The sequence below is a fragment of the Mytilus galloprovincialis genome, chromosome 10 (assembly GCF_965363235.1).
Source record: "Mytilus galloprovincialis chromosome 10, xbMytGall1.hap1.1, whole genome shotgun sequence".
Classification (NCBI taxonomy): domain Eukaryota; kingdom Metazoa; phylum Mollusca; class Bivalvia; order Mytilida; family Mytilidae; genus Mytilus; species Mytilus galloprovincialis.
This window is the reverse complement of record NC_134847.1, coordinates 45,389,575-45,403,820: the sequence shown is the minus strand read 5'-3', so window position 1 is coordinate 45,403,820 and position 14,246 is coordinate 45,389,575. Positions and strand designations below refer to the sequence as shown.

The 14,246-nt window shown below is 34.4% G+C and overlaps 1 protein-coding gene across 4 annotated transcripts in view; it reads right to left on the bottom strand.

Moving 5' to 3' along the window:
* Window positions 1-14,246, bottom strand: part of LOC143047635 (cytochrome b5 reductase 4-like) — an 81,870-nt gene that overhangs the window by 44,816 nt on the left and 22,808 nt on the right. Inside the window, exon 1 of one of the 4 annotated variants that reach the window (XM_076220801.1) lies at window positions 11,668-12,435. The exons of the other annotated variants lie outside the window; for them this stretch is intronic. Within the exon in view, the coding sequence (XP_076076916.1) occupies window positions 11,668-11,681 (14 nt within the window). The 5' untranslated portion in view covers window positions 11,682-12,435. Of the gene's footprint in view, window positions 1-11,667; window positions 12,436-14,246 lie in introns of those variants that run through there. 4 annotated transcript variants of the gene reach the window in all.

Sequence of the window (14,246 nt, the reverse complement as noted above, 5' to 3'; positions counted from 1 at the left end):
ATCAATAATTCTGATAGATGTTTTAAGAACTTTTGAACTAGCTTCTCAAACAAACATTAAAGACACTGATAAATTTGTTTCAATATCTTTCATACCCGTAGCCAGGGGGGGTTCGGTGGGTTCGGACGAACCCCCCCCTTGAAATCAAATAAGCACTGTTAAAGTCAACGTTTTTTTCAAATTGTGACTGTTAAAGTCGAGTTCATGAGTCCAACGAACCCCCCCTTGGAAATTCCTGGCTACGGGCCTGCATTAAAGGTAACAAATATGGGCAACTGATTTTCTAAAAAAAAAAAAAAAAAAAAAAATGACTGTGTAAATTGTAAATTATCAGAAAACTTTTAATTGACATTTAATTGAACAGATTTGTTTTTATTTTGCATGCATTTATTTACTTTTCAACATATATAACTAGATATTTCCATAATAAAATTGGAGTTATATAATAACACCTAACATTTTCGATGTACACAGAGTTAAGGTACACAAATAACACCTTTCTGTGTATTTCAAGACAATACGTCTTAAAAAGAAACACCTTGTATTGCATTTTTGTCTTTGTTTACCCAAATTGTATAAACTTTCATTCATTATATAAGCTTAGAAAAAAAATTATATTACAAAATTTAAGAATTTTTGAAGTGCATTTCTTATTGCAATTTTAAGCAGTGCTGCATACTAATTTAATTATTATTATGCAATAAAAAATTATAGGAGTTTTTATTGCAATCATTGCATTAATAACCAGGTGCTCCACAGGGCGCAACTTTATACGACCCCAGTAGTTATACCCCGAACAGTTCGGGCAAATTTGGTCACAATATTCAAGCTTGATTCTGTCTGAATTTGGATTGTGATCAAATTTTTGACATAATATAGGTTTTCGTCACAAAATTAATGTGGTCAAAGATCTAACAAATCTATTGCACAATACATGCAATACTGTGCAATTGGAGATTTCTTGAAACTTAAAAATTCAAAATTTGAAAAATTTTGAAAAAAAAGGAAGCCCTTCAAAAAATGGTAAAGAAAAAAGCCCCCCACCCAATTTTTTGAAACCTCCTCGGAGCAATAACCCTTAAACTCAATCCCATGCTTTCCTTTGTAGTATTGAACCTTGTTGTACAATTTCAGAGAGATCCATACACTTAAACACAAGTTATTGTCATGATTGTTTGGAAACTAGAAACATGCTTCTTTTTGGCCCTTTTTTGGCCCCTAATTCCTATATATTTTGGTCAATTAACCAAAACTTAATCCTAGCCTCCCCTTTATTATATGGTACATTGTGGTACAATTGCAGAGAGATCCATACAATAACACACGTTATTGTCTTGAAACTAGAAAAATGCTTGTTTTGACCCCTTTTTGGCCCTTAATTCCTAAACTTTGGCCCCATAACCCCTAAAATGAATCCAAACCTTCTACTTGTGCTTTTAAACATTGCGGTATAATTTCAGAGCAATTGAAATACTTCTACACAAGTTAATATCCTGAAACTAGAAAAATGCTTGTTTTGGGCCCCTTTTGGGCCCCTAATTCCTAATCGGTTGGGACCTTCGTCCCCAAAATCAATCCCAACCTTTTTTTGAGGTATTAAACCTTCTAAAAAAATTTCATGACGATCTATTCACTTTAACTAAAGTTTTTATCCGTAAACCAATGTGTCTTCGGACGACGATGACACAGATGACGACATCATACCATTATACGATCCCAAAAAATGTTTGGGGTCCTATAAAAACATGGCAAAAGTTTATATTAATTTTATATGATTTTTCTACCACTAATTATATTGATAAAAGATTATGATATGAGGGTTTGTCACATTAAAACATAAATACAGGATTATATCCAGGAAAAACAAATCAATCAATGTAAGAGATGAGAAATTAATGAGGGATTCAAGGTGATTGAGGAAAATAATTTACTTTCTATGAATATTGGTGAGAGTACAAATGAACTAACATTTTCCATGCCAAAAAGTCATGTTACATATGTTCAATTAAACAGGATTGGACAAGGAGGTACGCTATATATGCATTCTAATGAACAATTTCTCATCCAAGAAGAAAATAAATTTCTTATGCCTTCAAGAGTGTCTTGGAAGTGGTACTTCATTACTTTATTCTTAAACTTTTACGAACATTTTTTTTTATATTCTTAATCCACATTTTAACCCTTATTTTCTTAATTCTTTAATTAAATTTCAGCAAGAAAATCACTGACCTTCAATAGGAAAACTGACAATCCTAGTTTATTAAGAATGGATTTGAGTGCTCCCACACTAGCAGATTCAAATAATTCATGGGGGCTTGAATATATCGTTATTTTATATTCAAGCCCCCATGAATTTTTTCAATTCTAATAGGACAAATACAGCAATTATTTTGAATCGAAGTGCTCTAGGTGGAGGCAAATATTTGCCGTTTTCATAATTAAACGCACTTTCAAATTGGCGTAAAAGAACGGAGCAAACTAAATTAGTGACATGCTTAAACTATTTACCATAATGTATTAAGATAGTTTTGAATGAATTTAAATGATAATTTACTATTTGTCTAATTTGTAAAAAAAAAATTGCTTATATCACATTTATACCACATTTTAGCATCGTTTGTTTACGTTTCCTTGTTGTGATTATTTTCGGTTTCACAAGCGTGTATTTTTTCCGTAAAATGCTTATATTCTTACCTCATTGTTCTATGACGTCGGGCACCACATACATGAAAAAGCATATGACGTGGGAGTACGATCGGAACAGCCCTGGCAATATATTCATATTTTACCACAGGTGTGTACTCAAAGAGTTTGAAGGAGGTCATGTTAGAATTACTCATAATCTGAATGCTGACTGGCTTGTGATTACAGAAGTAGAACTTCTTATATCACTTGGCGCCCAAGCCCCCCATGTCCCGCTTTTATATATTTTTGAAAGCAAATGTTGTAAATAAAATGCTTATACATGTAATTTATGCAAAACATTCAATTCAATGAACCATGATTGAAGGTGCTGCGTACCAAATAGTCACCATGGAAATAAGAATTGTCAATGCTAATACAACAGCATACCAAATACCATTGACTTATCATAAGTTGTTCTCTTTATAATGACCTAACCACAAACTTTAACTTGTAGCTATGCAAAACTTTTAAAGTATATGATACATGAGAGAGTAGGGCCATATAATAATTATGGAAATGAGATGTCCAAATGTCCATACAACTACATACCAAATATCATTGACTTACCATTAGTGATTCATCTCAAACTTACCTAATCAGGAACTTTAACATGTAAACTAGGCAAAAGGTTTCAAAGGCAATAGATTATGACTAAGGAGGTGGGCATAACAAAGTTAATAAACTCCATGGAAATGAGATGTAACAAAACAACCAAATAGCATTGACCTACAACTAGTGGTACTACATGAACTGACCTAAACACTAACCACAAACTGCTGACGTTCCTTAGAGTTAAATGAGAAAATTTCTCCCCTTCAAGGTCATTAAATTTCGGTTAAAATCAAATGAAACTAGCTGTCACATACACACGTTCTCATTACAACAAATTTACAACCAAAAATTTTTGACCTTTTATATGTTATATATATTATCTTAGACTTGTAAGACAGATTGAATCCAAACAAGCATATTATCACAAAGATGTTTCAATATAGTGTAAAAGGAATCAATCTCTGTCTAGAACAATCTAGAATTTCAAGTAAGAAAAACCCTACTATTTACTAGGTGTTTGAAGGCAGGAGTAGTCTTCAAAGTCTTTCAAAGAATTTTTACAAAAGGGAAAGGTTTGAGCATCCAGAAAGTTAAGCTTGAGTTTCTGTATTTTTCAGTTTCTGCAAACATGGTAAAGCATTTTTTTCCCAAAAACACTAGTGAAAGTATAGCATTGACATTTCTTACAAACCCTGCATGAGTAAAAACTACATATTTGTACCTAACAGCTATCTTTCCACCTTTCTCATGGATAACATGAATTGGTACACACTATTCTGTTTTTTATTCTTTCCCTAAATGAGTAGAAACTATTTGAAAGGTGTCTAATTTTTCACCTATCTCACAAAATAGCTTGAGTTGGTACAGACTCTGCTCTATTTCTTCCATCATCTTCAGGTATAGATACTGCCTGGCTAAGGCATCTTTCTCACATACAGCTTGAATTGGTACAGACACTATTTTGTTTCTTTCATCACCAGCATGAAGAGAAACTATCTGATAGCTGTTTTTCCATCTTCCTAACATATAGCATGAATGTGGTACAGACACTGCTCTGTTTCGTACATCACCTGCATTTAGGATACTGCCTGGTAGGCAAATATCTCACAATGCCTGAAGACTCCCTCTTCTCACTTTCTTACATCATGTGCATGTATAGACACTGCTTGGCAGCCACCTTTCTCAGATAGCATGAATTTGGTACAGACACCTTTCTCAGATAGCATGAATTTGGTACAGACACTGCTCTGTTTCTTACATCACCTGCATTTAGGATACTGCCTGGTAGGCAAATATCTCACAATGCCTGAATTGGTACAGACTCCCTCTTCTCACTTTCTTACATCATGTGCATGTATAGACATTGCTTGGCAGCCACCTTTCTCAGATAGCATGAATTTGGTATAGACACTGCTTGGCAGCCACCTTTCTCAGATAGCATGAATTTGGTACAGACACTGCTCTGTTTCTTACATCATGTGCATGTTTAGACACTGCTTGGCAGCCACCTTTCTCAGATAGAATGAATTTGGTACAGACACTGCTCTGTTTCTTACATCATGTGCATGTAATAGACACTGCTTGGCAGCCACCTTTCTCAGATAGCATGAATTTGGTACAGACACTGCTCTGTTTCTTACATCATGTGCATGTTTAGACACTGCTTGGCAGCCACCTTTCTCAGATAGCATGAATTTGGTACAGACACTGCTCTGTTTCTTACATCATGTGCATGTTTAGACACTGCTTGGCAGCCACCTTTCTCAGATAGCATGAATTTGGTACAGACACTGCTCTGTTTCTTACATCATGTGCATGTTTAGACACTGCTTGGCAGCCACCTTTCTCAGATAGCATGAATTTGGTACAGACACTGCTCTGTTTCTTACATCATGTGCATGTTTAGACACTGCTTGGCAGCCACCTTTCTCAGATAGCATGAATTTGGTACAGACACTGCTCTGTTTCTTACATCATGTGCATGTATAGACACTGCTTGGCAGCCACCTTTCTCAGATAGCATGAATTTGGTACAGACACTGCTCTGTTTCTTACATCATGTGCATGTATAGACACTGCTTGGCAGCCACCTTTCTCAGATAGCATGAATTTGGTATAGACACTGCTTGGCAGCCGCCTTTCTCAGATAGCATGAATTTGGTATAGACACTGCTTGGCAGCCACCTTTCTCAGATAGCATGAATTTGGTACAGACACTGCTCTGTTTCTTACATCATGTGCATGTATAGACACTGCTTGGCAGCCACCTTTCTCAGATAGCGTGAATTTGGTACAGACACTGCTCTGTTTCTTACATCATGTACATGTATAGACACTGCTTGGCAGCCACCTTTCTCAGATAGTGTGAATTTGGTACAGACACTGCTCTGTTTCTTACATCATGTGCATGTATAGACACTGCTTGGCAGCCACCTTTCTCAGATAGCATAAATTTGGTATAGACACTGCTTGGCAGCCACCTTTCTCAGATAGCATGAATTTGGTACAGACACTGCTCTGTTTCTTACATCATGTGCATGTTTAGACACTGCTTGGCAGCCACCTTTCTCAGATAGCATGAATTTGGTACAGACACTGCTCTGTTTCTTACATCATGTGCATGTATAGACACTGCTTGGCAGCCACCTTTCTCAGATAGCATGAATTTGGTACAGACACTGCTCTGTTTCTTACATCATGTGCATGTATAGACACTGCTTGGCAGCCACCTTTCTCAGATAGCATGAATTTGGTATAGACACTGCTTGGCAGCCGCCTTTCTCAGATAGCATGAATTTGGTATAGACACTGCTTGGCAGCCACCTTTCTCAGATAGCATGAATTTGGTACAGACACTGCTCTGTTTCTTACATCATGTGCATGTATAGACACTGCTTGGCAGCCACCTTTCTCAGATAGCGTGAATTTGGTACAGACACTGCTCTGTTTCTTACATCATGTACATGTATAGACACTGCTTGGCAGCCACCTTTCTCAGATAGTGTGAATTTGGTACAGACACTGCTCTGTTTCTTACATCATGTGCATGTATAGACACTGCTTGGTAGCCACCTTTCTCAGATAGCATAAATTTGGTACAGACACTGCTTGGCAGCCACCTTTCTCAGATAGCATGAATTTGGTACAGACACTGCTCTGTTTCTTACATCATGTGCATGTTTAGACACTGCTTGGTAGCCACCTTTCTCAGATAGCATGAATTTGGTACAGACACTGCTCTGTTTCTTACATCATGTGCATGTATAGACACTGCTTGGCAGCCACCTTTCTCAGATAGCACGAATTTGGTACAGACACTGCTATGTTTCTAACATCATCTGTATGTATGGACACTGCTTGGTAGTAAGCAACCTTTCTCACAGATAAAATTGAGAATGGAAATGGGGAATGTGTCAGAGTCAAAAACTCGACCTGAAAGAGCAGAAAACAGCTAAGGTCACAATTGGTCATCAACAAAGTGAGAAAATCCAGCATACAGACTTTGCTCTGTTTCTTACAACCCCTGCATAGATACTGCCTGGTACCTACCTATCTCACAGATAGCAGGAACTGGTACAAACACCACGAAATGTTTAGGGTCTTGTTTTAACAGTTTTTAATTAAGAAGGAATACTGGCAGTAGGACGCGAAGAGTGGTAAGTTTTATATCTAAATCTGGAACAGATTCAAATTTATATAGACAAAGATGGTTTTAAGAAATTTAATTCATGTGAGCAAATACTGTGCACATAATTTTGAAAATAAGTTAGGATAATTTTAATGAATACTAGAACACACCCGTGATATCGCGGGTCCGTGACTGAATTAAAGTATATAATTATGCGCAAGCATTATTTTAGTATTAGTATTGTCATCTGATAAAGTCATGCCGATTATAAGATACACAGTTTTCTATGCTTTCAAATCTTTCTGTTTGAACCCGTCGAACTGGAACTTATCAATTATTGGTAATATTAATTATTTGGAAAACAAAAGGTCCTGGAATGGAGTATTTTTTAATCCACAGCATTGTCCTATATTAGTTATAAATAAAGTTGAATTCTTTGACTCGCTGTTTTACGTCATGCCCGCTAACAAATTGAAAACTGTACCTATACACCTTATTTTTAGTCCAGATTTTTAGTATTCGTATTGTTATCCTAGAAAGTCTTACTGATTAAAATACTACAATAGGTAACAATTCGACAATTTAGTAGTATCAACCCTGTGATTATGACCCGTGTATATAGCATATTAATCCTGAATACACCGTTTGTTGGTGCGCCTGTCAGATGCGGAACGTACAGATAAGGTAATAGGTAACAGGTGAATATACTATTGGTATCGGTATCGGACTCGACCCGGAACTTCTTAATTATTGGCAATATTAATTACGTGGAAAACAAAAGGGCCTGGAGTGGTGTAATTTTTTATCTACACCTTAGTACTATATTAGTTATATATAAAGTTGAATTCTTTGATTCATCGTTTTTACGTGATGACGGCTGACAATATGGACCTCGTAATTTTAGTATTATAGATGTTTGTGAGCAAACTGCCAAAGTTTAAAATAAACAAAAGAAAATATATGATCTAGACCCAAAAATATGTACATATGTCTGTTGAGGCAATCATATTTTCTGCAAAACTCTCATTTTATTTAAACAGCTTTACATGTGTTTTTTAAATTTTCTGAAAAAGCTTATTACTTGTTTTTCTTTAAAGCTTTCTCTCAAGCTTTGCCAAAGAAAAAACCTTGAATATTAAACAACATATTATTGACAATGAAGGCTGTGACTAACAAACATTGCAAATAATGTAAAAATGAAGTAAAAAGCCTCTCCAAATTACAAAACAAACTGCTTTAAGTTAAAAGTCAGAACTCTTTTTAAGAAACAAGTGTTTTCACAAAGAAAAGTTGTTTTTTCAAAGAGAAAAGAAAAAAAGATAGACAATAAACATAAGTATGTTTTACTGAAAAAAATTTATTACTAATATTACAGATGCATAAAATAACCTTGGGGGTCACTCAGCTGCTTCACACCTGACTTTTTGGACCCTTTCGAAATTGACCACTGGTCTAATTTCTCATTTCCCCCAAGTCATTAAATGTAATACATCTACATTTATTTCTCTCTCCACCGTCAATCTAACCCCCTTTATCGTAGCCACCTGCTATGAGATGGAGCAACGCTTCATACCCTTATAGGAACTCATCTGGTTCCGGTTGGTTGACGGAGTGTCCATGTCCATGGGGCTTGGTCCATCTACACCAAGTGTCGTCGACAGGGCCTGGAGCTAAATTTCCCTTAGCTGAGTACTTGACTCCCAAGGGCCAAATTATTTATATGTTTTATTAATAAAAAATAGAAATTAAATAATCTTGTTGTCAGCAGCAAACTCACTGATATAATGTTTGGTCTTACTAGATTCTCGGTTTCAATCTTATAGGGATGTCTTATGTCTGAAGGTCACATTAAATGTCAGTTTGTCAACACTTCAGGAGTATGTTAAGAAATAAGTTACAGTACAGGGTATAAAAGAACACCAGAGAACACCTAAACAAGAGAGCTACAAATACAGGGTATAAAATAATCACCCAGAACAGAGGAGTTCTCAAAAGGTCACAGTTTACTGAATCATGAGGAACACCTAAACAAGAGGCAACCAGCTAAACAAGGTACATGAATCATTATCAATGAACCACAGAAAATAGATAACAGACTTAACAATGAATAAGTCATCACTTGCTGTATCCGTCGTTCGTCAATGTCATGGTTACTTCTGTTAAGTTGTGGATTTCAGTCGTTCGGTTATATCTCTAAGTCCCTGGAGTCATTAAATAAATAGAAGCTTATATTATGTAAATATAAGCGCTGTTTATTTAATGACATCATAATCTGCATGGGTGTAGCACAGGTTTTGGTACTGATAATCCCCTGGACTACAGTCTACATGATCACTCCTTATTTGGTTATAAGGCAAGGAGTAATACATTCCATTCTCAAATTTCACAAGGATGCTAGGTAGTTGGTCATTTTGAGTTTTGCTGCTGACAGGGAAAGTCAAACATAAGTTGTCATAAAGTTACAAAATACCCACCCACCTCCCATTAATCAACTTCAACTACTCACTGTATATGGGAGCAGTCTCAGCAAACCAGTGGTTTTCTTCAATTTCAAAACTCCCTTTCGAAATTGACCACTGGTCTAATTTCTCATTTCCCCCAAGTCATTAAATGTAATACATCTACATTTATTTCTCTCTCCACCGTCAATCTAACCCCCTTTATCGTAGCCACCTGCTATGAGATGGAGCAACGCTTCATACCCTTATAGGAACTCATCTGGTTCCGGTTGGTTGACGGAGTGTCCATGTCCATGGGGCTTGGTCCATCTACACCAAGTGTCGTCGACAGGGCCTGGAGCTAAATTTCCCTTAGCTGAGTACTTGACTCCCAAGGGCCAAATTATTTATATGTTTTATTAATAAAAAATAGAAATTAAATAATCTTGTTGTCAGCAGCAAACTCACTGATATAATGTTTGGTCTTACTAGATTCTCGGTTTCAATCTTATAGGGATGTCTTATGTCTGAAGGTCACATTAAATGTCAGTTTGTCAACACTTCAGGAGTATGTTAAGAAATAAGTTACAGTACAGGGTATAAAAGAACACCAGAGAACACCTAAACAAGAGAGCTACAAATACAGGGTATAAAATAATCACCCAGAACAGAGGAGTTCTCAAAAGGTCACAGTTTACTGAATCATGAGGAACACCTAAACAAGAGGCAACCAGCTAAACAAGGTACATGAATCATTATCAATGAACCACAGAAAATAGATAACAGACTTAACAATGAATAAGTCATCACTTGCTGTATCCGTCGTTCGTCAATGTCATGGTTACTTCTGTTAAGTTGTGGATTTCAGTCGTTCGGTTATATCTCTAAGTCCCTGGAGTCATTAAATAAATGCATTGTTTATATCTGATAGTAAATGTTATCAAGAATGATAATGATGATAAATTGGGGTATGATGTCCATTGGCAAACATTTCATGCATTTCTAGACTAGAAAATATAAATGTGATACAAATATCAATTTTGACTGCACCAAAACACTTAGATAGATTTCAAAATCCTTTTACTTATCAAAGAAAGTCTAGTCCATAGGAGAACAGGTCACCCTATATAAGCACCATATTCGGATTTCAAGCTGACCAGTCTTTATCCTATATACTGTATGAAAAATTGAGAACAATTGATACAAATTCTATAAAACCTATTTTGGGATTGAACCCCAAAAACATTGGCACTCATACTTTTTTTATTAAAATGAAAACAGAGTAATTAATAGCTAATGCCAGTGTTGTGTATGTGTGGGTATATGTCAACTAGACAGCAACCCCATGATAAAAGTAACCAAACACAATATAGACGGCAATATTCATTCTACAATCACTTTCTAAATGCAGTTGTGTCACAAACCACCACTATTTCTCGGAGAAATTTAACATTCATAGATAATTTGTTTTGTTTACCAACTGGTTTCCAGTTATGATATTAAACTGCTTCATTTTGGAGTGACACAACTTGCAAAAGTTAACAGTGTAAATACAAATGGTCCATAGTGGGTCAAATTGAATTCTGAGGAAGACTCGAAGTTAAACCAGGGGTAATACAGAATTCTAGAATAAATTTTTACTCTCAGAAGTTTGAGGCCTATAAATGTTGATAATATGCCACACAGCCCTATATTTTAACCTTTGAAAAAAATAGAAGTGCATATTAACTTTCCATTCTATGATGTAATTTTTTACAAAACTTCATAGTAAAAATAAAGGACACAGTTTTTACCATAAAAGAAGTTCCTTTGGGAAACTGTATTGTCTATATTTACAGAGGTGTAAATTACATAGTATACAGTATGTCATAAAAGTCGATCTTGCAACTCATTTTTTCCTACTAATACACATGTAGTTACATTTGAAGTAATTCTCGCTGTCTCTCATTCCTTATACAGTATGGACACTCATTAATTCTTGAAGTATGTATATTGACCTCTATAAAATGTCATGTGTTGTTGAGTTGTTTCTAATTTACCATTTCACTGCTCTAGATATTCATACAGTAGTAAAATTATCATAGTCTAGGAACTTGCACCTTAACATGACAAAAGCCAAAAGTGTAATAAATCTTGTTATACATGAATAGGAATAGGGGAATTACAAAATATTTTAGATTGTTTTGCACCCCATCATGTGTGATGCTAACTACCAACACCACAATCATATTGACATGGTGTTAAGTTAAACAGTACATGCACAACATCCCCCCCCCCAAAAAAAAATAAAAAATCTCTACCATATTGTCATGAAACACAAATTTAAAAACCTCTTCCATAAAAAAAAAAGATTTATAGCCTTACCTTGTGCATCCCATGTTAAATCCTATAAAATCATATGAAGCCAATTCTTCTTTTCATCTGTTAATTTGTACTTAAAATCATGTGGAATATAAAATGGTTTCAATGTTTTTGAATGTTGTCCCTGGTGATCTTATTATACAGAAATGTCATAAAATGTTTACTGTGCATACAATTTACATGTTAATAAATTGAGCAATGTTCTTTAAAATGTTTATATAAAGCAACCATTTTTTTAAAGCATTGCTAGGCAGTGGCTACATAGTTCTTCCATTATCGGCATTATTTGTCTTGTACAATTTGTAAAATTAACATTTAATTGCCTAGTTTCTTAATTATCCAAAGTAATCAATACACTCCAAACAATAAGATCTGCCATTCTTCAAATATTTAGCTGTTTTAATTTCTATCACTTTTATGTAACTCACTCTTTACACAAATTTTTGTATAGAAACATGTGAAAATCATTAGCTAATAAACTTCTAACTGGCCATGTTCATGTCTGAAAATCCAATAAAATATTTCACTGAAATGTACAATAGCAATCAACATCAATATGCTTCCACTGTGTCAAACTGAGTTCCATACTGCAGATTAGATTCGATCAGATAGCAACCCATGCTGTAAGCTTAAAATTCAACATGATTGTTTTGACAGAAATAAACAACCATGTGCAATGTACGATTTATAAATAGATCACATCTACAACACTACCATTTTTCACGTCAATATCCTTTAGCTATTGAATAAATCTATGCTTAACCTCAATGCATAGCATCTGATTATGATATTGAATTTTCCCTTTGTATCAGAAAAATACAGTAATCACGACATACGACAATAAGTACAGCTAAAGCCCAATTCACATAAAAATCTATAACATTATTAAAGTTTCGAGCAATTATGCTTAAATAATGCAATCTATATTTATAAATGACAGTTAATGTAATAATAGAGTGTTATATTTCTCGTCATTTCTATAAAGTAAATTTTTATCAGACTTTATTACTGTTTCACTTATCAGTATTTGTAATGCTGTTAATTCAATAGAATGTAATATCTATACAGTAAAATCAAACATAAATAAAAATTGATTTTCCAGTTGTTGATGTCATTTTTTCCCCTTATACAAACAAACACAGCAGCTAAAAAGTTCCATAAATCCATCACACTTATAGTCATAGCTATTCTAGTATTTATAAACTGTTGTAAACTGCACATGGATCCAACTGTATTTTCAGTTAAAAAATTAACACTTTCTAGTGTAGATGAATAACATTTAAATATGTCCATTTTAACTCATTTGATTCACATTAAGACAAATTTTGACTTATAAATGACGTCAAAGACAAGAGTATTTCACAAAATACTTACGACTGGGATTTATCTAAAATTGTTCTGAATTGTTCATGACTTACAATCAATCTTAATAGTAAGTTTTTTTGTGAAATAAAATCCTGAAACCTTCAGGAATTAAAATATTAAATACTATATGATAGAGTCATGATTTTTTTTTTGTGGGTAAAGGTTAAACACAAATTAAGTAGTAGTTTTCTATAGGTTTGTATGCAGAATTGACATATTCAAACTCAAGGTACTGATAATGTCAAAAAAAAAAAAAAAGAAAAAAAGCAATTATAGTTCACAAAACACAACATAGAAAACCAAAGACTGAGCAAAATGAACCCATAAAAAAAACTGGATGTGAACTCAGGTGCTAGAGGGCAAGTAGATCCTGCTCCACATGTCACACCCACATGTTGCTCACTCAGGTGCTAAATGGCAAGTAGATAGATCCTGCTCCACATGTCACACCCACATGTTGCTCATGCAAGTACATACCCAGTGACAATAATTTTGTAAATTATATAGGGAATCACTGAAGCATGACCTCAGCAGGCCCCCTCTTAGGCAGTCAATGGGCCCCCACTAATGAAAAATTCTGGATCCGCCACTGATCTCTTAGCATGCATTCTCTATACTATACATGGCAACAATGAAATTTAGATCCATGACAAAATAATCAAAACATTCCACCAATAAACTTAGTCAAAATAATGTCATTTCACGTCTCAAGTGCATTTCATAAAAATTTAATATAATGTCTGAAGTGGCATTTCATATAAATTTAATATAGTTCATGAAACTAAATAGATTATTTAAACAAATACCTACATCAAGTCTCATGTCAATACCACTTTATGGGCCTCTTAAAACTGATTTATAAAATAAAAACTTATCAATAACAAAATAACAATATTCAAAAAATCATAAAAGTATATTACTAGTATCTTAAAGTGTGGACAGTCACTAAAAAATGTTTTACTTAATTAGTTGATTACGACTGACAGTCTTTGATATCAAGGACCTTAAACTACATGTATTTAAATTAGTTCAAGGTTATTTGACCATCTGTTTCAATCTAATATTTTATGGTTTTGAATGAGTATACAAAATATAGGCTTTTGTCAATTCTGAACTCCTTTGACAGCCTGTTTAAGATGGTACCCAACACTTTCACCAAAATTAATTTGGCTCGTTTAATTTTCATAAAATTTTGTCAAATTATTTACTTTAACCTT